At 49.2% G+C, this 24,198-nt stretch overlaps 2 protein-coding genes across 2 annotated transcripts in view; both read left to right on the top strand.

The window, feature by feature from the left end:
- The window catches only part of SAFB2 (scaffold attachment factor B2), a 34,325-nt gene extending 27,754 nt beyond the window's left edge, over positions 1-6,571 (top strand). The window contains exons 16-21 of the mRNA XM_081134200.1: positions 574-714; positions 1,855-1,897; positions 2,915-3,045; positions 5,555-5,667; positions 5,816-5,882; positions 6,180-6,571. Coding sequence (XP_080990326.1) covers positions 574-714; positions 1,855-1,897; positions 2,915-3,045; positions 5,555-5,667; positions 5,816-5,882; positions 6,180-6,330 — 646 coding nt within the window. The 3' untranslated portion in view covers positions 6,331-6,571. The remainder of the gene's footprint in view (positions 1-573; positions 715-1,854; positions 1,898-2,914; positions 3,046-5,554; positions 5,668-5,815; positions 5,883-6,179) is intronic.
- A 13,597-nt stretch (positions 6,572-20,168) lies between these two features.
- Positions 20,169-23,995, top strand: TINCR (TINCR ubiquitin domain containing). The gene is made up of 3 exons (XM_081134780.1): positions 20,169-20,457; positions 22,494-22,584; positions 23,152-23,995. The coding sequence occupies exons 1-2, from the start codon at positions 20,198-20,200 to the stop codon at positions 22,495-22,497; spliced, it is 264 nt and encodes an 87-aa protein (XP_080990906.1). The 5' UTR covers positions 20,169-20,197; the 3' UTR covers positions 22,498-22,584; positions 23,152-23,995.
- The last annotated feature ends 203 nt before the right edge of the window (positions 23,996-24,198 follow it).

The following is a 24,198-nucleotide window of genomic DNA, read 5'->3' as shown; positions in this document are numbered from 1 at the left end:
ATTCATTGCCTTCTGTTTAAAAAGTAGGCTTATTGGTCTCTAGCTTCTCTGAGTGGCTTAATTGACAGTCACCCATTACCTCACCACCCATGAGCCTAGTTGTCCGGTAAAAATCAGGAAGAAGATAATTGGATGCTGTCCTAAGCTATATGTAATTCACTATCACCAGCTTTAATTCCCTTTGCTTTTTGCAAAAATCTCAGGGGGAGGTTCAGGTTATCATAGAAGATGGGAAGGTGAAAATGTGGCACCTTGGGGTACCAGTCCTGAAGAATCAAATACTGTATTTCACTTGCATTTGAGCTCAGGTATTAACAGCCTCATGACACAATTAGTTCACAGGAATCTGGTTTCTCAGGACTGTCAGATGAGAATAGTCATATGCCTCTTGGCAGTTTGGGGGATATTAATTTATTAAATCAAAGCGATAATGATTGAATGTTTAGAGATTAGCCCTGCAGGACATTTTAAATGATACTGGGTCTGGAGAGAGAGCTCCCCTCCCTACTTCAACTCCCTTCCTTTTTTCCTTCATTTTCTTTCATTATAAAATCTACATTCTTTTCACAATAGACGAGATGATGCCTATTGGCCAGAAGGAAAACGCGTGGCCCTGGAGGACAGGTACCGCCCCGATTTCCCTCGGTACGATCACCGCTTCCACGACTTTGACCATCGAGACCGAGGCCAGTACCAGGACCATGCTGTCGACAGGTCAGTGCCCCACCCCCTTCTTGCAGCAGGGACAGGTCTCCATTTGTTCTCTTAATATCTGATTTACTTGTGAGAGTCCTAGTGGGTAGACTTTGACCAGCTGCACGTGGGATTTAGAAATGTAGGCCTTGAGCAAGGTGTTGGAATCTGTGGTTACTTATAGCGTCTGCGACTTGTCTGGCAAGAAAGTCCCTCAGAGCTCATTTCACCCACTGTCCTTTGCACAGATAGGACAGGTGGGACTCTGGGCAGGACCTGAGCCTCAGCATTCCCCAACACTCAGCTCTCTTGTGGGTGGCCCAGGCTCTGGGTTTCACACCTCCCTAGAGATTCCTCCCTGTCCCTGCCATCAGCACCAACCCCCCTGGATCCACAGGGCTTTGTTAATATACATAGATGAGGAAGCAGTTTTTAGAAGAGGTGTGACCTGCCTAAGCCAGTGAAAGCAAAGTAAGCAGGAGTCCACGTCTGTGGGGTTTACTGGCTAGTGTAGGTTTCTGTGCCAGCGAACTACAAAGAACTGACCAAAGAATGTGGGACAGTTCTCAGTGGGCCTTGTTTGTGTTTTGAAGGTCAGGATGGGTTTTTTGGCCAGTATTCTTTTTTATTTGCCAGTGCCTTGTTTAATGAGGGCTGTATCTACTTGATTAGAAAGACAGCCCTCACTTTTCCTGTTAAAGAGTTCTCTCTTTGGGAGAAATCTCATTGGGCTCCCTTGGGTTGCATATCCTGGAGCCATTTCACCATTCATTAGCTCTGTAAGGGAAGAGAGAACAGGGAAAGGTAGCTAAAAAGCCACTCATTTAATTCATTGTGGCTGGAGTTGGCACGTATGTTGGGCCAAACCAAAGGTTAAGTTTCCCTGTTACCCTGACTCTTGTCACCAGGTCACAGGTAAATGAAGCCCTAGTTTTCATTCAGGATCTCTGCTTCTGAGACCCCTCCCTCCGAGGGATTTCAGTAAAATTCATATCCTCACCTTTTTAGGATCTGACTTCACTCCCACTCCCTGGGAAAGGTCTGAGCCAGCTGCTTTTTAATCAGTTCTTTCATGTAGAATGCGTACCCCAATCGTGGGGCCTGCAGAAATGTCGTATGGTACTATCAGCGGCTGTTGGAATTAGATTTTTTTTTTTCCAGGAGGGAGGGCTCAAGGTCAGTGATGGGAGAGCGAGATGGACAGGTGAGTAACACCCAAACACCGGCTGCCTGCTCTGTGTCTGGGTGGGTGGGAGACTCTGGACATGGTGTTATGGCCAACAAGTAGCACACAGAATTGTTTGTTTTCTGATGAGTCAAGTCTGTGTTCATATGCATAGGGCTTGTTTTTGTTTCATTTTATCCAGCACAAACTACAAATACCTCTTGTTGCCTGCTTGGTTAGAGTGCCTCTGAGTCTAAGGAGTGTGGGATTCCCACGGTACCCCAAATGGGGCTTAACAGCCTGTTTTAAGGGGTTATTTAGCCTATATTTTGAGGGGGTCCCTTTGTCTCCGGTGCCCCTGGGGTAGGTCCCAGTGTTTCTAATCTGCTAACACCTGGTGCAGGATGCATAAGGTGTCAGTTCAGAGAAAAAGGGAGCCTGCCATGACAAAGGCAGGGGACAGACATTAGAATCACGGTTTTTAAAATAGGGGTGTGTTTTCTGAGAACAGTAGACCAGCTCTGTCACTGCCCAGATGTGCTGGGTACCTAAACACAGAACTGATTGGCCAGGCACTGAAGTTCCTTTCTTTAGCACTTGCCTCTAGTGTCAGCTACTAAGGGGCCGTGCCACCTCCATAGATTGATGGCAGAGGAGGAAGTCTGGCTCTGTGGAGGGGCCCTCCTGTCATCAGCAAGGAGGATTGCCCCAGTTCTTCGGGGAAGACTCTTAAGTGACTTTTCTCAGTGGACCTCACAGGGCCAGAGAGGCATGTGCTAGCATTTTGTGTAATGCCAGTGATGGAGCTGCAGGAACACTCAGTTCTCAAGAAAGCAGAGAGCTCTGCCAGGAGCTCCTGTGTCATTGTCAGGGTCACCAACAGAGCATCCAGTAAAATGAGATTCTGAACGGGCCTGGGCAGGTCCTCTCGGAGTGGCAAGATGCCCTGGCCCACCTCAGCAGCGTGTACTGGTTGACAGGCCTTCCAGAAGGTGGGCCTGTGCAGGCCTGTAGGGAGTAACATGGCTAGAGTTGCCCTGTCCTCCTCCCTTTCAGCACTACTCAGATGACCGCCATGGCCATGGAGGACCACCAGAGCGCCACGGCCGGGACTCTCGAGATGGCTGGGGAGGCTACGGCTCAGACAAGAGGATGAGCGAGGGCCGGGGGCCGCCACCTCCACCCAGGTTAGTGGGTGGGCCACGACTGGGGTGGGCATCTTCCCCTGGTCAGAGGCCTACCCCTTTGAAAGTAAACTGGTCGTGTGCACCTTGCCAGGCTGCCTGCGTCATCCCAGGTCTGAACATCTACATCACAGGGCCCCTACCTGCTGAAGGAGACATCCCTGAAGCCTTTCTTTTTTTTTTTTCTTCTTTTTTTAAATATATCTTTATTGATTTCAAGGAGAGGGAGAGAGAGAGATAGAAACATCAATGATGAGAGAGTCATAGATTGGCTGCCTCCTGCAGGCCCCCGACTGGGGATGAAGCCTGCAACCTGGGTATTGTGCCCTAACCGGGAATTGAACCCTGATCTCCTGGATCCTAGTCGATGCTCAACTGCTGAGCCACGCCCAGCTGGGCTTGAAGCCTTTCTTAGATTTGTTTTCCTGGACAGTAGAGAAGCTTTACTCCCCCCTACCCACACACACCGCCCCAGAGTTGTCTAGGAATTTTGAAGGCCAGCATCTTGGATACCAGAAGGTTCTACTTTATCTCTTATGAGGTTTCAAGTGGTAGGCAGAGTCTGCGGTGCCAGTCTAATAGATTAGTGCAAAGTGTGCTTTCCCGAATGACCTAGTTAGTACTCCGTCCTTGAACATTTAAACGGGTCTCACTTTGGGGAGCAGTATTGTGTTCACCCCTGAAGACAGGTGTTGGGGGCTTTGGTGGGTTACTTTTCCTTGCCTCTGAGCACCAGTCAACCTAGTGTCCAGTGCACTTGTCATTCTAGGCTTAGCCTTGGTGTTATCGTTCCTGGGCAGCCATGGTGACTGCAGATACCCTCATATTGGGACGATGTTTAGATTTTAATCTATTTAGAACATTTTCACCCCAAAAAGATACCCTGTACCCATCAGCAGTCATTCCCCATCCCTCAGCTCCTAGCAACCACTAACCCACTTTCTATTTTTCTGGATGTGCCTGTTCTGGACGTTTCACATAAATAGAGTCGCATACTATGTGGCCTTTCATGTGTGGCTTCTCTCACTGCGCATCATGATTTCAAGTTTCATCCAGGTTGTAGCAAGTGATAGTGCTTCATTTTTTTATTATTATTGATTTGAGAGAGAGAAAAACATCTGTTTGTTGTTCCACTTACGTGTATACATTCATTGGTCGCCCCTGGTATGTTCCCTGATGAGATCAAACCTGCAACTTTGGTATATCGGGACAACGCTCCAACCAACTGAGCTATCTGGTCAAGGCTTATTCTTGTCTTTCCTTTTTAATTTTTATGAGTTTGAGCCAAACTGACGACATACACTGGGAAGCAAAATCTCAAATGCTCCTGCTTCGCTCCTTTTCGTGGTCATGTAATGGTCCCTGGTATGGATGGACCACGTCTTGTGTATCCATTCATGAGTTGATGGACGAACACTTGGGTTATTTCCACTTGGGGACTATTATGAATTATGCTGCTAAGAACATTCATGTACAGGTTTTTGTGTGAACATACATTCCCTTATTTATTCTTTCATTGCTTTTCAGAGAGAGTAGAAGGGGGAGAGAGAGAAACATTGATGTGAGAGAGACACATCAATTGGTTGCCTCCTGCACTTGCCCCAACTGGGGCCGGAATAGAGCCTGCAACCGAGGTATGTGTCCATGGCTGGAAGTGAACCTAGGACCCTTCAGTTGTCAGGCCAATACTCAACCACTGAGCTAAACTGGCCAGGGTTGTTCTCTAGACAACTAGGAGTGGCATTGCTGGTTCCATAGTCACTCTAAGTTAAACCCTTTGAGGAACTGCTGCTGTATTTTCCCCTAGGAGGCTGCCTCATTTTCAGTTTTTCAGTTCCACTGACCATGTGTGAGGGTTCTAGTTTCTCCACTTCCTCACCAGCACTTGTTACTGTGTCTGTCTTTTTTTTGAGAGAGAAAAACATCTATTTATTTTTCCACGTACTTATGCATTTATTAGTTGATTTGTATGTGCCCTGACCAGGAATGAAACCGGCAACCTTGGCTTATTGGGACGCCACTCTAACCAACTGAGCTACCCATCCAGGACCAGTCCGATAAGAGTCATGGCATGGCCCAGCAATTGAGCATTCACCTATGATCCAGGAGATCGCAGTTCGATTCCCGGTCAGGGTGCATGCCCTGGTTGCAGGCTCAATCCCCAGTTGGGGGCTTGCAGGAGGCAGCCAGTCAATGACTCTCTCTCATCACTGATGTTTCTATCTATCTCTCCCCTCTCCCTTCCTCTCTCTGAAATCAATAAAGATATATTAAAAAAAAAAGAGAGAGAGAGTCATGGCATGGTGGGGGGCATTTCGAATGTCTCGCTCATGTGGTTGTGTTGTTACCATGCTGAACACCTTCTCATGTGTTTAGTGGCCATGCATGTACCTTTGGAGAAGTGTATGTTTCCATCTTCTCCCACTTTCCTCGGGTGTGATGAGCCATACCACATCCTCCCCTAGAGGCATACTGAGTCTGGTGTATCTGCTTTTTTTTCCTGCCGATACAGGGGTGGGCGTGACTGGACAGAGCACAGTCAGAGGCTAGAAGAGCACCAGGAGCGTGCCTGGCCGGGCATGGTAGACGCAGGCACAGCAGGCCGGGAGCATGCCAGGTGGCTAGGTATGAGCTAACTCCTGCCCATGAGTGAGGGTGGGGGACTCCCAGGGAAGTTTGGCCAGTCCCAGAACTCTCCACAGTCCAGCTTCCCCCCAACATTTCCAGAGGCTTCCAATAAAGTAGTGTTTTCAGACTCTTTCTTCTCTTTCAGGTGGTGAGAGGGGTCTGTCTGGGCCCTCAGGTCCAGGGCACATGGCCAATCGGGGTGGAATGTCAGGGTAAGAAGTTTTGTTCCCAGATAAAATTGATTTGTTCCTGCTCCTCACTTCTTCTCCCTTTTTGCATGTTTGATCAACTTTCTGGGTTGAGTGTTTTAAAAACAAACCCCAAAAGCAGCTCTTGGCAACTAAGAGAAGTAATACTTTCCAGTGACCCAGAATGTGATCTGTGATTAGGATGTTTCTCACCTGGAAAAAGCCACGCGGGCTCGAAAGGCTGCAGAGCTGTGTACCGCACCACGTTGTGGTGAAAGTGTAAAGCACTTCAAGAGGACAAACGTATGCCTTTGTTCCTAGGCGAGGCGGCTTTGCACAAGGTGGGCATTCCCAGGGCCACGTGGTGCCTGGTGGAGGACTGGAAGGTGGAGGACTGGCCGGCCAGGACCGGGGCAGCAGAGTCCCACACCCTCACCCCCACCCATACCCCCACTTCACTCGCCGCTACTAAACCCCACTCCCTCTGCGTGTTCAGGTAGGCAAACGCACTGTTGAATCTCTTAGCCAGTTACCTTGAACTCGTGGAATCTTTTAAGAAACAAAAACAAATCCTGCCATCATGTTGTAGCTCGGTAATATGTGAACTCACTGTTGTTTTTTTAAAATAAGCGTGTTCTTGTTCTGCCATTTTTGAGACAAGGTTTCTGTAACAAGGCATTCCATTTTCCATTAATAAAAGTTTACGATTCACACTCCGGTGTGTGTATGTGTGTTGTGTTGATTACAGAGCAGAGAATAGTACCGACCTATAGCAGCACCATTGCTCACTGGGTGACGACTGCCAGCTCATCATACTTGAATTCTCCCAACTGTCAATGAAGGGCATCATCTCCCGATCTGAGAGATAAGGAGCCATGTGCAGGGGTTAGATCATGTGCCTGAGGTCTTAGAGCTTATAGGTGGCAGAGCTGGGATGGGAATTTAGAATTATTTTTTTTTAATATGTTTTCATTGATTTCAGAGAGGACGGGAGAGGAAGAGAGAGATAGAAACATCAATGATGAGAGAATCACTGATCGACTGCTTCCTGCATGCCCCATACTGGGGATCAAGCCCACAACCGGGCATGTGCCCTGACAAGTAATCAAACTGAGATCTCCTGGATCATGGGTCGATGCTCATCCACTGAGCCATGCCGGCCGAGCAATTCAGAATTCTTTATTGAGGGGAGGGGAGTGTGCATTGTGGAGCCTCTCACCAGTCACTTCACCCTTTGTGCCAGAGTGCCTGGGGCAGTGTCCAGTGATGGTGTGAAGTTTGAGGGCTTGGCTAAGGGATGGGCATGTGTGGTGGGCCCCGTAGTGCTTAGTAGCTGCCCTCAGCCCCACAGAGCACACTGGCATTTCTAAAAGGGAAACCCATGCTTGGCATGGGCTCATTTGTGATAGAAGTAATTCCAGTTTTCTTCATTAAAGACTACTACTGAACAAGGTACCTGGCTGGCCAGAGATTCCGTGTCACAAGCCCCCAATCAGGCCTCTCCAGGGTGACATCACAGTGAGGTGCTTCTCTTCGTCTGGGAGAAGAGCAGTTGCACAAGCAGAACTGCCAACAGGAGTGGGTGACTGTGGCGTGTTGGGGCAGTAAAAAGCCAAATCTGTCACCTCATGAGTGGGAGGTCTGGTGGCTGCAAGGCTGGGGCAGGAGGGCTCGCTTCCCACCCACCATTCCTGGCCCTGGTCCAGTGTGTTAAGAGTTAATCTACTGTGCTGCCTGCTGGGAACTTCAGTTCCCTCCCCTTGGTAACTAGGACAGCCACCCCACAGGCCCCCAAACAATTGCCAATCCTCCCTGAGTACCCTGTGTTCCTGCTGGGCTGTTTAGTTTTAAAAGAGCAATCTGAAAATCCTCCTCAGCGTTAAAGTCAGGTCAGTGCTGGCCCTCTGTATTCTGTGTGTTTGAATTGCTGCAAATAAACACTTCGTGAGCTTCCCCCACTGCAGGGGTTTGTAGGGTCATTTTCCAATGACAGGTTGACAGGACATCAGCTCCATGTTGTGCATGGGGGGGCAGCATGGCATGTTGTGTCTTGCACTGAGGTCTGTCTGTCTTCAAACTGTAGTCTAGAAATTGGGGTCTGGGCTTTCCATTTGGGGCATGAAAAGCCACACTCAGCCTGGGGTAGTGGGTGAGACCAGTTTTTAGCTGTTGTCATGTATATGCAATGGAGCAACTACTCTCTGGCAGGCAGAGTAGAGAAACATTGACGTGAAAGAGAGACATCGATTGGTTGCCTCCTGAACCTGCAACCCAGATACATGCCTTTGACCAGCCCTTCGTTGCACGAGCTGATGCTCTAACCACTGAGAAATGCCAGCCAGGGCCCAGCTCTGTTTTATATAGAGACACAAAGTACATTAGTTTTCTAGGGCTGCCATAACACAGTACTGCAAACTGGTTTGAAACAAATTTATTCTCTCCTAGTTGTGGAGGCTCGAAGTTCAAGATCAAGGTGTTGGCAGGGCTGGTTCCTTCTGTGGCCGTGAGGGAGAATCTGTTGTAGGTCTCTCTCCTTGCTTGTGGTGGTCACTGGCAGTCTTTGGTGTTCTTGGCTTGTGCAGCATTACCCCATCTCTGCCCCTTCGCCCAGCCTCCCTGTGTGTCTGCATCCAAATGTTCCCTTTTTATAAGGACACAGTCACACTGGATTAAGGTCACCCTAGTGACCTCATGTTACCTGTGTAAAAGTCTTGTCTCCAAATGGGGTCACATTCTGAGGTCCTAGGGGCCAGGACTTTAACATATGAATGGGGGGGGGCACGGTTCACCCTCTAATAGTACTCTTCACAGTTTTCATACATACCGATCTTTTCAGGGATGCAACTTCTAGGTAAATTGAGAGAATTGCCTGTCGTTTGGTACAGAACCTTCTTAAGAGTTGTTCACCATTTCTGTGAGCAGAGCTGCTGGGGTCTCAGTGCCTCCCTGCCGATTCTGTCTGACTGGCACTGTCTGAATAAGTAGGTCCTCACTGTTGTGCTCTCATGCAGGCAGGTTAGGCAGTATCGGACATTCTTTTCATTTCTTCTGTCTGTATCTGATAAGACATCTCGGCTGGATTGTTCTTTTTTTAAGTTGTGTGTAGTTAGGTTATATTTGCTCTGATTTTTATTTCAGGAGAGAAAAGGGAGGTGGAACAAAATATCTGTATAAAAGGGGCTGCAAATGGACACTCAGGTTTTGCTTCCACCTTTTGGCTTCTGTGAATAGTGCTGCCATGAAGACAAGTATATATGTTTGCCATTCTCCTGGGTGGATACCTAGGAATGGAATTGCTGGGCCAGACTGTGTTTAACTTTTGAGGCACCGCCAGGACTGTTTCCCACAGTGACTACACCATGTTTCATTCCACCAGCCATGTGCAAGCATTCTAATTTCTCCACATCCTTGCCAACACTTGTTATTTTGTTTTTGTTTGTTTTACAGTAGCCATCCTAATGGGGCAGTATGTTTATCCAGACAATAGAATACTATTCAACCTTAAAAAAGAAGGAATTGCTGATACCTGCTACAACTTGTATGAACTTTGAGGACTGTGTGCTCAGTGAAATAATCCAGTTACAAAAGGACAAATACTGTGTGATTGCACTCACAGGAGGTCCCTAGAGGAGTCAGATCTATAGAGTCAGATCTATAGATGATAGGAGCCAGGGGCTGGGGCAGGGGGTTGGGGAGTGAGTGTTTAATGGGAACAGAGTTTCAGTTGGGGAAAATGAGAAAGTTCTGGAGATGGATGGTAGGGAGAGTTGCACAAAAATGTGAATGTACTTAATGCCACTGAGCTATATATACACTTAAAAGTGGTTACATTTTATGTGTATTTGATCACAATTTGAAAATAATTTTAAGGTAGAGGGTCTGTTAGATATCAGGATTGAGAACCACTGGGATATAAGCTGGGAGGGCAGGCTCAAGAACCAGACAGCTTGGAATCAACCCATCTGTCTGCCCACGGGGAGTTACTAGTTTTTCTCTACTTTGGCTTCCTTAACTGGAAGCAGGGAATAATGATAGTATTTACCATAGAGGCCTTTGCTACAATTAAATTAGTTAATATAGCCCTGGCCGAGTGGCTCAGTTGGTTGGAGTGTCATCCCATACACCAAAAGATTGTGTGTTCGATTCCTCGTCAGTACATACCAGGTTTGATCCCTGGTCAGGGTGCATACGGGAGGCAACCGACCAATGTTTCTCTTTTACGTCGATGTTTCTCCCTTCTCTCTAAAAGTCAATAATCCTGAGGTGAGGATTAAGAAATATATATTTATAAAGCTCAGAATTGCTCCTGGCACACAGTAAGTGCTTAAATGTTGAGAGGCCCTGCAGGAATGGAGCCGAGGGTGCTCATGTTTTTACAGGAGACCTGAATTTATTGGCTCCACAAATAGAAAAAGAAAAGTGCAAAATCAGAATTAATACCTTATCAAATGTCTTCCCATCTACAAAAATGTGTCAGCTTCATCAACTGCTAAATTTTGTATTCATAAAGATTTCATTACATTTCAAAACAGCTCCTGGTTTAAATTTTCTCACTTGGTAGGAATTCCCACGCCTGCACAATGATTGCCAGGCTTACACTGCATGTGTTACTTTTAGTCAAAAAATGTCAAATGCAACGTTATAAAAAGGGCTTTTGATGTTTTAAAAACACAGCCACAAAGTCATTGGTTAGTGGGGATGGGGTCCCTTTTGACTGGTTGAGGGGTAGGGTCTCTACCATGAAATAAGACTGTACCTTGGTCACACAGTCCAAGATGAGGCCCAGGTGTCAAAGAATCAAAAACTAGGGAAGTAAAGACCTGGCCAATAGGCCTGGAATGTAGTAAACAGAATAAGTGCTTACTGAATTTATGAAGAAGAGAAATAATATACAAAATAATCCTGTATTTTCAGGTTTTTGGATTGCTTCACCTCTTGTATGGCCTGTTGGCTCTTTTGAGGCCCGGTAGAAAACACTCTAGTTTAAAGTGTGATGGGGCCGCCGGATCCAGTGTCTTCTGGTGTCTTCAGTAAACTACCAGGTGTCGGACTATCTGCTGAGATTCAGAGGGAGCACTACAAGCGTGTTTGGACACGCGCAGTAGTAAGGTTGCCATTACTGAGAAAGGACTGAGAAATACATCTAGCGAGAGTTACCTGAAGGTTGAAGGAAGTGCTTCTTAAAAAAAGCAGGTCTGGCCCTTCCAGGCATGGCTCAGTGGTTGAGCATCGACCTAGGATCCAGGAGATCCAGGAGATCACAATTGGGTTCCCAGTCAGGGCACAGTCCCGTCGGGGGCATGCAGGAGTCAGCTGACCCATGATGACTCTGTCATCACTGATGTTTTTTTGTTTTGTTTTTTAATATTTTTATTGATTTCAGAGAAAAGAAGGGAGAGAGAGAGAAACACCAATGATGAGTCATTGATTGGCTACCTCCTGCACACCCCCTACTGGGGATCAAGCTGGCAACCCAGGCATGTGCCCTGACCGGGAGACCGAACTGCCATCTCCTGAATCATAGGTCAATGTTCAACCGCTGAACCATGCTGTCCGGGCCATCATTGATGTTTCTAACTCTCTCTCTCCCTTCCTCTCTCTGAAATCAATAAAGATATTTAAAAAAAAAAAAAAAGCCTGGGGTTCTCGGGCCCAGCTCAGACCTGCTGATTTAATTCAGGCCGTACCTCCAGCCACTCCTGGGATCCTGACGGTGGCCAATTGGGGGAGGCCTCCATGAGGGTTGGATGACTTGAGACCAAGGTAGGCTAGAGAGTTCCAATCCTAGCTCTGCCCTTCACCACTTGAACCCTTCTGAATTTTCTTGTTAAATGGTCAGGGTGATTCCAAGGATGTGAGAAGATGATGCATTTAAAGTACTTTACACAATATCTGCATGTAGTAGGTGCTTAGCAAATGGTGGTATTTCCTGTTAATTCTAGAAGAATCGGGTCTAAATTAGGCCTTCTGCCTAATTGCCAGAAAGCCCTTCCTCTAAGGATTAAGTGTGGCCTTTGGATATGGGAAAGGGGTCCATTCAGCATCCGTGTCAATGTGGCTGTAATCTGTGATGTTGCGTTAGCCATTTTTAAAACCAGAGGTCTGGGTTTGGTCTGCACACTGCACACTGCGGGGTTAAGCGCTGGGAGCTGCTGATGGCCTCTTGCCTCTTCCAGTTCTATAGTCTTACCTACTCTGTGCCAACCCGCTGTGAAGCTGCCTGGGTGCCCCACATACCCAGCCATAGAAACCTCGAGTTAGGCCCCACGGGGAGGCTCATAAAAGGCACTGAAGCTTCTCCTGCATAGATGCTGTCGGCCATGGTGGTCCAAATATTTACAGACAGTTGAAATGAGACCCAGCAGGGTAGATTTCACAAGCAGCCAGAAAATGTCTCTTCACCCCCGTCCCTAGAAAAACAGGGCACAGAGAGGGAAAACGCCCACTTTGCCAAGCTCTCTCCAACCCCCCAGCAAGGCAAGATCAAAGATCTGGGGTCAAGAACATGCCTCTGAGCCTTTTCTAGCTCATTCATTTAGCTAATACTTCTTGTGCCAGGGGCACAGCCATAACCATAACAAAGACAGGCCTGCTCTCTGGAGCTCAAGGGATGATTTCAAGGAGGGGGTGGAGTAAGGCTGGCTTCCTGGAGGAGGTGACTGGAAGGGCATTTCTGGGAAAGGGAACAGAATGTACATTAGCCCCAAGAAGGAAAGGGTGTAGCACCTCAAAAGGACTGAGCAAGCAAGAGCAGGAGAGACATGGAATCAGACAGAGTGGCCTCCAAAATCTGGGCGGTCAGGGATCAGGTTATCAGCTAGCAGGCATGTTGGGTTTTTAATTCAGAGGAGATCTCTGCCCTCCTAGCAAGATTCAAGGGTGACCCTCTCTCTCTGCTTTCTCTTTCTCTCTCTTCTTCCTTGCTTGGGGGTTCAAATCCTCACTGTCCCCACATCCCCCACCCCCATGCAACCAGCACTTGCCACTTTCAGGGAGCCAGCAGCAGCCAGCTCTGGGGAAGGGGTAAACCAGGGTGGGCTCATGGGCTTCTTCAATAACTGAGCCAGGGGCCTCCAATTACCCATACTTGTGCACCCCTCTTATTAGCTGCATCCTCTATTTGGACAAAGGCAAAGCAGAAGGACCATGTGCTCCTCCAGGCATGAGGTCCCCTCCCCAAAGACCAGAACATAGGAAGTAGGTGTGGCTGGCAGGCAAAGCTGATGGGGTTGGTCATCACGCCCCACCTGGGCTGAGTCACAGCAACAGTCTTTGAGCGGCAGGAAGTGCCAGGATGATACCACTGGGGGACAGGGCACAGAGGATGCGGCTAATTGGGGGTGCACAGGAAGGGGTGATTGGAGGTACCTGGCTCAGTTATTGAAGAGGCCTTAGGCTCCAGTGGTGGGGAAGAGGCATGGGGGGAGAAAGAAAAAGAGAGATGGAGATCCATAGAGGAAGAGACAGAGCTGCAGAAAAAGAGATGGACACAAAGGAAAAGGAGAAGAGACTGAGACACAGAGAAACAGAGACACAGACACAAATAGAGACAAAAGCAGTCACAGATGGACGCAGAGGGACCCAGAGACCCACAGAGAGATGTTAATGCCTCTGAGCTGTCATGCCCCTGTCCCCTGTGCCCGCCAGGTGGCGCCCGATAGCTATGCTCTGTGCCACAGCCATCCCAGCCCGGCCCCTCCTGGGGCCCAAGTCTGACACACCAGACACACTGCCTTTGCAGGAGGCCCTGGGCCCCACGGAGGAGGGATGGAGGTGGAGACTGGAACAGGGGGAGCCTCCCTAACCTGGCCACCCCAGGCTGAACTCCTGGGCTGTGTGTGCGTGTCTCATGTGCATATCTGTGCTTGTTTTGGGCTGTGTTTGAGTTGGTCTTTGTGTGCTTGTTTTGAAGTGGGTGTGTCTGCATTTGTCTCCGAGTGTATGTTCACATGTGTCCTTGTACGTGTCTGGGGAGGAGAGGTAATTGTATGTGTCTCGTGTCTCAATACCCACCGAAACCTGCCACTACCTTCTCCATTCACCTTCCCCGGCAGCACTGTGTTGAGTCACCCAAAGATTTCAGAAACCGAAACACTTAGGGAGCACTTACTGGTGCCCACAGTGTGCAAGGAAGTACTTCCTGGGGAGACAGGAAGTATTCATGGAGCTGACTGAGCAAGTGAGCAAGATTTAGGTTCTACTAAAGCACCTACTGTGTGCCAGGCCCTAGGTAGGGGGCTACTTTTATGCTGTAGACTCAGTTTCCTCATCTGTAAAATGGACCTGATATTGGCATCTACCTCATAACTTTGCTGTTAAGTGATTAAGTGAGTTGAGTTTTATAAAGCTCTTCAAACACTGCCTGCACAGCCTAGGGACTCAGTAAGAGCCAGAAATCATCTCATTTAATCCTTATAACTACAGGCACATCCATTAACCCATGGGTCAGTGGGAGTCCTGAGAATCCTCCACTCACTGCTCAGGATATGAGGGTTGTCTTAAAGACCTAATGAGGTGGATACTCAGATGTCTGCACAGAAACTTCCCTTTTGGTCTAGCTCAGTGGTTCTCAAAGTCAGTGTACAGAAAAATGAGTAGATGAGATCATCCTGGGTATGTAAATCAGAGCTAGGTACTGTTCTAGGCATCAAGGACTCAGCAGTGAACAAAACAGACAATTCCTGCCTTCGGGGAGCTTCTGCCCTAGTGGGAACAAAACATAATAAATGAAATTGATTTGTCACTTGACAAAGGTGAGTCATTATAATTAGTTATTATCCATCAAAGGCTTTCAATACCCTTTGCCATTTTACCTTCCAGAAAAACGGTACTAACTTATTCCAGTAAGAGATTTGAGTGCCCATTGCTTTGTGCCCTCACAGAATTTAATATCAGATAACTTCGTTGAATATTAGAGTGGGGGAGAATCCTAGGATGGTTAAGCACTTTTTCATTGAGTCTTTATTTTGTGATTTCCCACCTGTGTTTTTTGTGTGCTCAAAGTGGCATCCATGTTATTTGCATGTCTCTATCTCTAACAACTCTTTATATATGAAGGATGCCACTTTTGAACATGTTGCTAGCAAATAGCCTTTGTTTCTAATAGAACTAGAATGGAATAACATAATTTAACAACAGGGGCCAACATGAACCCTCATTTTCCAGGTATCCTAGCAATGAATTTCTTATGAAATTTCCCTCGAGTGGGACATATACACCCAAGACGTAGTAGCTATGAAGAGAGCACTCTGACCTAAGACAAGGCCTTTCTTAGCTAAGGATTAATGTATTCATCTTCTAAAATAGGTTCCACACTGTCAGGGACCTTTCTAACATATAAATTAGATCACGCCACTCCCTTATTTCAAACCTTCCCATAGCTCCTCATTGCCCTTAGACGAAAATCCAAACTCCTCCCCATGCCCTTCTCAAAGCCACCCTCTCCACACCACATTCTCTTTGGTACCACACCAGGTAGAAGTACCTGAGCTCTCCTGCTAACTGATTCCTGCCGTGTTCCAGGGGCTCTGCTCTACCTTCCTGTGTGGCTTTGGGGAAGCCTCAGTTTTCTCTTCTGAGAAATGGGAGAACAGAAGTATGGATCTCATAGGGTTGGTGACAGGGACCCAATGGAACAACTGATTGTAAAGCATAGAGGTACATCCATGTGCTTTTTCCAAAACCTTTTTAGCCTCTGTGGGGGGCTGGAGGGCATGGGCAAACAGCTGCCTTGGGACCACTTTCTTGATCAAAATGAGGATACAAAGTTAGTACTATTACTAATCCAGGGAAGGCAAACTCTTCAGGGCTCGGGGAGTGCATCGGACCAGGTAGGGACTAGGGAATTCATGTCCACAGAGGACCCATGGTTGCCACTTGGATTGGGGGCCCAAAAGAAGTCCAGTTTCTTATATGGAAACACTCATTTATCAATTCTTTAAAAAAAATTGTGTGGGCTCTGGCTTACAGTTTGAGAGACCTCTGGCCCAAGGGAATAAGTCTAATAAAAAAACTTCTTTTGTGTGTCACATGAGGCTAAGCACCTGTGATTCCAGAATTTGTCCAAGTTCAGTGGATATGCCACCCGTAGGGGCAAAATGACACAGCACCCACCCTCCCTTCCTATCTGCCTGTAGTATTGGAGGACCCAGGCCCACCCACATGTATCCCTTCTGCTTCATTCTGGTCCATTTTTCTTTTTTATACTTTTTATCTTTTTTTAAAATTTATCTTTATGGTTGAAAGTATTACAAATGCCCTCCCCCCCTTTTCCTCCATTGCCCCCCTCCACCCCGCACCCTCTGGCCCATTTTTAAAACCTGTTTTTCTCACTCTCCACTGATTCTCTGAACTCCCTCAGAACCTTCCCCAACGTTCCTTTGCCCCCTAAGACAGCCAGAAGTGACATGTGTTGACTGCCACTCGGAACCCTGACCCTCATGCTAGTGAGCCCTGGTTTCTAGAATGTTCATGAGAAGGGGTGAATATTCTGAGGGTCTAGAACACCAGGCCTTCCAAGATGCTGGGAGTCTGCAATTTCAGTGATCTTCCAGTTCTGCGCCTCCCAGGTTCCAGAACTCAGGGATTCTCCAGCTTGTCCCTGTCGGCCTAGCCCTTCATAATTGCCCATGACAGATAATAGTGTCTCCAGGCGGAAACCATGATTCCTTTAATCCAGCAGCCCAGGCAGAGGGCCTGCTGCCCACAGCCACCTGGCTTTTCCTAACAGCCTAATGAGAAAGTCAGAATTAATTGGAACTGGCACCCAACACTCACAGGGCTCAGTGTGGCCGGCTTGGCCTCCATATGTTAAAGCCAAGTGTCCCTGGGCCTTGCTCTGATCTGTTCTAGACACCAACAGGTATGACACATGAGGCCTGGAGCTTAGCCTGATAAGGAAGGTGGCTGGGGCCGTGGTGACCTGGTTCTACAGGTAGAGCCAACCCTCTCACCTTGGGGGTGTGGAGAGAATACACACCCTCTACCACTTCCCTCTATGTGCCTCAGTTTTCCTCCTTTGTTCCATGAGCTAGCCATGGTTTGCTGTAAATTGCTCAGCACGTGCATTGTGCTATAATCTGTCCTTGGGCACCTGGGTAGATTCCCAGAGGGATATAGTTAGTTTATTGTTTCAACAGCTATTATCAGAGAGATTACTCCATTTCACACTCCAAACCCCAAGGTATGAGATGGCTCTTTTCCCAAAACCCCAGTGACATGGTGAATTATCAAACTTTTCCATCTTCCCTACTGATGAAATGAAACCTGATAGATTTCACTTTAAAAAGATATTTCAAGGTAGTTTTATATCTAGTTTTACCATGAGTGAAAATGACTTCCTCTCATGTGTTTAGAAGACACTTGTATTTCCTTTTCAAAAACTGTTCATGTCTTTTGCCTTTTTCTATTGACCTGTTGGTTATTATTGATTTTTGGAAGCTTTTTACATATTAAGGAAATCAGCCTTTTGTCTTTCAGTCTTGGAAAAGTTTCCCTGACTTTGTCTATTGACTGTCTAGTATTTATGTGTGTGTGTATGTGTACAAGAATTTTATATTTGTATGTAGTCAGTTATTAATCTTTTAATTAAAGACTTTAGGGTTTAATGTCATGCTTTAACAAACTATGATTATTACTTTTAATTCCCATGTTTTCTTCTAGTAGTTTTATAGCCTCCCTCTCTCTCTCTCTGTCTCTCTCTCTCTCCTGGGAGGGGAAATCCATGTGGAATTTGCTTTTAGACACCTTCAAAATCTCCATCTGAAATCTCATGATTGTGAAAGAAGCTGCATAGTCAGTGGACAATAATGTGAGTGCTGAAGCCAAGTGGCTAGGATTCAAATCCTGGCTCTGCCATTTTTCACTGTGTATTGTCAAGGAAGTCATTTATACTTTCTGTGCCTCAGTTTACTTGTCTGTAAAATGGGAGATAATAGTGTCATGTGAGAATTAAGGAACATATTCTATTTTTTAAAATATGGTTTTATTTTATTTTTTAAAAATATGTTTTTATTGATTTTGGAGAGAGGAAGGGAGAGGGAGAGAGAGATAGAAATATCAAAGATGAGAGAGAGTCATTGATCAGCTGCCTCCATGCCCCCTACTGGGGTTCGAGTCTGCAACCCAGGCATGTGCCCTGACCAGGAATCGAACCACACTGGCTGTGCAGGATATATTCTATTTTTTAAATCAAGTACCTAGAAGACCATCTGTCACTGAGTAGGTGCTTTTCCTACTTGCTGACTTTGTTTTTGTTTTCTTAGAGAGTCAAATTGTACTTTTTAAAAGATATATTATTATTGATTTCAGAGAGAGGAAGGGAGAGGGAGAGAGAGAAACATCAATGGTGAGAGAGAGACATCAATCAACTAGCTGCCTCCTGCGGCCCCCCCCCCCCAACACACACACACACTAGAGATTGAGCCTACAAACCTGGCATGTGCCCTGCCTGGGAATTGAACCATGACCGCCTGGTTCATAGGTCAGCGGCTCAACCACTGAGCAACACTGGCCGGGGTGTACTTGAAAAAAAAAACATTTTTGATTTTAGAGAGAGAGAGAGAGAAACATCACTTTGTTGTTTCACTTTCTTCTGCATTCATTGGCTGTTTCTTGTATGTGCCCTGACCTGGGATTGAATCCACAACCTTGGCATATTGGGATGGTGCTCTAACCAACTGAACTAACCAGCCAGAGCCAAATTGCTCTTCTTTCTGAATATCCTCTCACATAGCCAACTAGTGAGTGACTGTGCTTCAGGAACATTTCTGAGCGCTCTACCCTCAGTCATTTCATCCTCATAACAACCCCACTGGATAGACGGGAACATGGAGGCCCAGGGTCGTTAAGTTTCTTCCTAAGGAACTTTCAAGGGTCAAGGCTGGGGTTAGACCCCATACTCTTCACTGCCCTGCTCTGGCCTCGGCCTCTCTCCCCACATCCCTCCGGCCACTGCTAGAGGAGGAGTTCCCAGTGGGCTTCATCTTAACTGGCTTCTAAGTATAGACTGAATCATGGAGGTCAAGCCAGTATCCTGGATATCCAGAACTGGTCAGTCCTGTCCTGGCGGGGCAGGCAGCGATCAGGGAAGGCTTTCGAGAAGAGGGTGCTTGGATAAGTATGACTGGAGGGGCTAGAGAGGCCTGAGAAAGGGGAAAAGGGGTTGCAAGGGGGGCACATGGAATTGGGGGTGGATGAGCCCCTGCTCACCAGCCTCCCATGGCTGCCACTGACCACAAGCCTTAACTCCTGCTTTTGCCTCACTGGGCACACACTGAACTATATAGTTGGTGATCGTGGGCAGGTGTCTCCTTGGTGGGAATGTTGAACTCCTATTCATCTGCCAAAGCCCTAGCTCCAATGCCTACCCATCTGGGAAGCCATCCCCACATACTGGCCTTTCCCAGTTGGGGCCTCTCCTTCTACTCAAGCCCTGACCTCATAAGGCTGGGAGTGTTTGTGTCCAGCTCTGTGTCCTCTACCCTCAATTGGGAGACTCTTCAGGGCAGGGCCTTAGGTTGTGATTTCTCTGGTGCCCAGCATTGCCCAGCCCAGCCAACACAGAGTAGATGCTTGTTGAATGTGTCTTGAAGGAAATAAGGGAATAAATGAGTAAGTGATGAATATAAATCTCAATCACTTACCTCCCTCTACCTACAGCCCTCCAGGGTTCCTGCCTCCCTCCTGGTAAAAGCCCAAGTCCTCCTGGAGGCCCACATAGCCTTGTGTGATCTGTCCCTCATCACCTCCCTGACCTCACCCCCTCCTCCTTTCCCCCTTGCTCACTCAGCTCCAGCCACCATGTCCTCCAACCACCAGGCATGATCCTGCCCCAGGACCTTTGCACTGGCTGTTCCGGCTTCAGTCTGCAATACTCTTGACCCTTTGCATGGCTGACTCACTGCTTCTCACCTTCAGAATTCAATTCAGATGCCACCTCCTCAGAGAGATCTCTCTTGACCTGGATCTTGGTCTAAGAGAACCACCAATCTCTCTTCTCTTCCTCCTTTTTCTCTCCCTAGCATTTCCCACGATAGGATGCATTGTGTGTTTAAGTATTTATCCTCATGTGTCTCCTTGTGGGTTTTGTTCGCAGGTATCCCGGGCACTTCTAGTACGCACTAAATGCCTCTGTGCATAAAGGGAGGGGTGTCCGCGGGTGGGGGCGAGGGGCCCTGGGCCTGCCTCTCCGCGCCCCGCCCTCGCAGGACCTCCCTGAAGCTCACCGGGCGTGGCCGGGCGGGCGGGGCGCGGCGGGGGCGGGCTGCTAGGCCTGTCGGGCGGGTGCGCGGGGCACGAGGGGCCGGGGCCGGACGCGTGGGGAGCGCCCGGCGGGCGCCATGGAGGGGCTGCGGCGGGGCCTGTCGCGCTGGAAGCGCTACCACATCAAGGTGCATCTGGCGGACGAGGCGCTGCTGCTGCCGCTCACCGTGAGGCCCCGCGACACGCTCAGCGACCTGCGCGCCCAGCTGGTGGGCCAGGGCGTGAGCTCCTGGAAGCGCACCTTCTACTACAACGCGCGGCGGCTGGACGACCACCAGACGGTGCGCGACGTGCGCCTGCAGGACGGCTCCGTGCTGCTGCTCGTCAGCGACCCCAGGTGGCCGGGCCAGGGCCCCGGGAGGCGGGGTGGCGCGGCTTGGGAGGGCCTGGCTGGGGGCCTGGGTACAGAGGGGGTCAAGGCTGGGAGAGGATGGCGAGGAGCAGGAGGGGCTGCTGGGGGTGGGGAGCCAGGGCTGGGGGAGATGGCGGGGCACAGGAGGGCCTGTCTGGGGTCCGGGTGGGTGGGACATGGGCTGGAGGGTGGACTAGGGGTGCTCCCTGCCCCCTGGAACCCTCTTCCGCGGGCTGCGGCATTGCCCTGTGTGCACCGGCTGCGGGAGAGGAACGGAGGGCGCCGGGAGGGCGGCTGGGTGCCCCTGGCTGCTTCCTTCTTTTCTCGCCCTCCGCCTGCCTCTCTCTGGCCTCCCCTGGCTGTCTCAAGATCCCTCTTTCTCTCCCCTCTCTCCTTCTCTCAGTGGTGCTATCCTGTTTATTTCACTTCTATCATTCTTTCTGTCTCTCTATTGGCTCTGTCCATTTCTGTCTCTGCTCTTTTCTCTCTGTGTCTCTCTACGGCACTCTGTGCATTTCTGTCTCTATTTTCTCTGTGTCTCTGTCTTTCTGAGTCTCTCGTCCTCCCTTCATCCATCTCCCCCACTGCACCTGCCCACCCCACATTCCCATCCCGACACTTGCTGCTTACACTCTGACCTGGCCATCTGGAGTCCTGACCAAGGTGACCCACAGGCGGTTCTGTAGAGAAGGGCATCTGGGCCATGGGAACAGCACACACCGAGGCCGGGGGCAGCTCTGGGAGATGGTGGAGGCTGTTGCTTGTCCATATGGGCAGTGAGGTGGGGGAGGTGGGCAGGGGCTGGTCCCAGAGCTCCTGCTGCCACCTTGGAGGTGTTGGGCAGGGGGCACACTGGATCTATATGTGTAACCCTGGAGTGTATGGGGTCATGCTTGCCGGGCCACAGAGGTTTGGTCTGCCTGGGGTGATATTTGAAACCTCAGATGCTGGCTCTGGAGACTCGAGGTGTGTTGGGGGGAGAGCCTGCCTCCCCAGGCTCTCAGGAGGGAGGATCTCAGGGGCAGAGGCAGATGGTGGAATGGTGATCGATGGGGGTTTGGGGCTGGCAGTGCACCCTCTCCTATAAGGTCTGGAAGCAGGAAAACCCACAGACGTCCACACACCATAATCATCGTTCAATATCCAACAAGTATTTATTGAGTGCCTACTGTGTGCCAGGCCATGTGCTGGGCACTGGAACCCAGTGGGGACGCAGACCAGCCTGCCCTTACAGAGCCCATAGTCAGTTCAGTGGGGAGAGAGATATGAAACTAAATAAACATGATTAATGTCAGATTGGAATGTTTTCCACCTTCCTCCCTCCCTCCTTCAGCTCCTTCAGGCCTTTGTTCAGCTGTCACCTCGGTGCAGTCTTCCTTGATTACCCTGTTTAAAATCACATCCGACCCCCACCCCTGCTTTTTTTTCTTTAATAAATGTTTTTATAATTGATTTTAGAGGGAGGAAGGGAGGATAGAGAGATAGAAACATCGATGGGCTGCCTCCTGCACACCCCCCGCTGGGGACTGAGCTAGCAGCCTGGGCATGTGCCCTCACTGGGAATCAAACTGGCCACCTCTTGATGCTCCAGTTGACACTCAACCACTGAACCACACTGGCTTGGCCCCACCCCTGCTTTTATCTTTCTCTCTGACACTTATCAGCCCCTGACTTGTCTATATTTTTCTAATTTTTTCACCCCATCTCCCCCACCAGACTAAACTTTATGAGGGCATTATTGTTCATCCTGTTCACCGCTGTGCTCCCAGTTCAGTGCCTGGCACATAGTAGGTGCTCAGTAAATATTTGTGGAATGTATTGTCTGGAGGTGAGGAAAGGGCAGCTCTAGACATTTTTCTAGAGCCCTAGTGGTGCCTGGAAGTGGGGGAGAAGGTCTCTAACCTGGAGGTAAGTCCTAGCAGATGTGGGACGATTCATCAGCTGGACACTGAGCAGATAGGAGAGGCCTTGAATGCTGAGGTGAGGGCTGTAATCTGTGTCTTTCTGTCCCCCTCCTTCAGGTAGTCTGGGTTGGAGGAGGTGGAGCCATGACTGAGGGGACCAAAGATGCTGGCTAAAGGAGCAGGCTGGGGTGGAGGACTACTTCGGGAGGTAAGTCATTCCAGGGACCTTACATATTGTGAGGACCATGGATGGGGAAAAATGAGGCCCAGAGAGGAGAAGGGACTCACCTCTGTTGAGTGTCACCACCCCACCCCACTCCCTGATTCCAATCCCCTGTGCCTTTGACCCCTTGGGCAAGGACACTACCGTTGCCTTCTCACTTACCTTTAGACTAACATGCATGGCCCCTAACATGAATGATGTTGCTCAGACTGTGTGACCTTGGGTGAGTGACTTTGCCTCTCTGGGCTCTGTTACCCCCCGTCCTTACATTGTACTCTTTGCCTGAATTCCTGTGACTCCCACCAGGTGGCTTTAAATAGCCAAGCCCCCTCTAAGAATGGCTGGCTACCTGTGGCTAAAGGGTCACCCTTGTCCCTCCTGGAGGGCACCAGGCCCACGGGGAAGGAGGAGATGACTGCAGGTGTTGCTGTCCACATCCATCAGGAGGGGATATTAGGGAAAAGGAAGAGGGAAACCTGGCCAGACAGCTGGTGTTCCACCCTCCTGAAGGCTGAATTGAGATTGTTTTACCCACCCCTCCTGCTATTCCAGGTTCTGGGCTCCTAGGGTGGACAGTGAAACATTGGCCTGACCAGCTGATGCCCACGGCCTTGGACACTCCTGCTGGAGCCCCACTCCCTGACACTGAACTAGGACCTTGTCTCCCCAGCCCAGCCAATCAGGTTGTACTGTGACCCTGAGTCCATGCAGCGGGAACCACTGTGCCACCTTGAGAGGCTCCCATGGGCAGCCAGGGGATGTATATGAAGAGAAGCACAGAGGAGAGAGGCGAGGAACTCAAGGCGGCACCTCTCTTACCTTGTACATTCTCTTGACCACAACTTTGCGCAAGCTGTGCCCCCTGCCAAAGGCACCTTTCACGCTCCTCTCTGCGGCTCCAGCCCACCTGGAATTCCAGCCTCCTCCAGGAAGTCTTCTCAGGTGCCCTCCTGCCCAGCCAGTGAGCACCTTATCCTCTTTTGGGTCCCCACAAGCCCCCTCTACTGTGAACAGCCTTGGCTGTGAGGTATAGCCAGTCGCTCAGGAAATCTCAAATGACTAAAGGTGGAGATAGGGGGACCCCAGCTCTCTCCTAGTTCTTCAGCGTCATTTTCCAAATACCCCCCCCCATTGCATCTGTGCCCACCCCCTCGGAGGTGCCCTCCTCTTAATGCCTTGTCCCCTTGCCTCATGCGTGGGGTTTCTTGATTGGATCTGAAGGATTTTGGTGGAATAGGCAGAGATCTGGGGGCCTCTGTGCCTGGTAGAGCACTGAGGCATGGCTAATCTTTTGTTCCCTCCATCCCATTCATTTTTGTGACAATAAAACACATTTTTGCCCCGTTGGTCCCAAATACTGCAAACAAGCCTGCAGGCACTGGACTCTGGATTCCGTACTATTGGACTCCTGCTTTTCAGTCTGAGCCTTGTGTCATGGCTGGTAATCTTGGGGGCATCCCAGCAGTGTGTTGTGGGAATTCTGGATACAGGACCCCCAGATAGAAATGCTGAGCCTCAGTTGGATCTCTGACCTGCGGCCACAGGGAGGCTGGTTGGGGGTGTGGGGCTCGGGGCCTGTGCAGGGTGTGGTGTTCACGC

The sequence above is a fragment of the Miniopterus schreibersii genome (assembly GCF_964146895.1).
Source record: "Miniopterus schreibersii genome assembly, chromosome: 4".
Classification (NCBI taxonomy): domain Eukaryota; kingdom Metazoa; phylum Chordata; class Mammalia; order Chiroptera; family Miniopteridae; genus Miniopterus; species Miniopterus schreibersii.
This window is presented reverse-complemented; position numbering and strand designations above follow the sequence as displayed.

Excerpts from the sequence above, each read along its gene's own strand:
- TINCR (XM_081134780.1), top strand. The coding sequence starts at position 20,198 with ATGGAGGGGCTGCGGCGGGGCCTGTCGCGCTGGAAGCGCTACCACATC.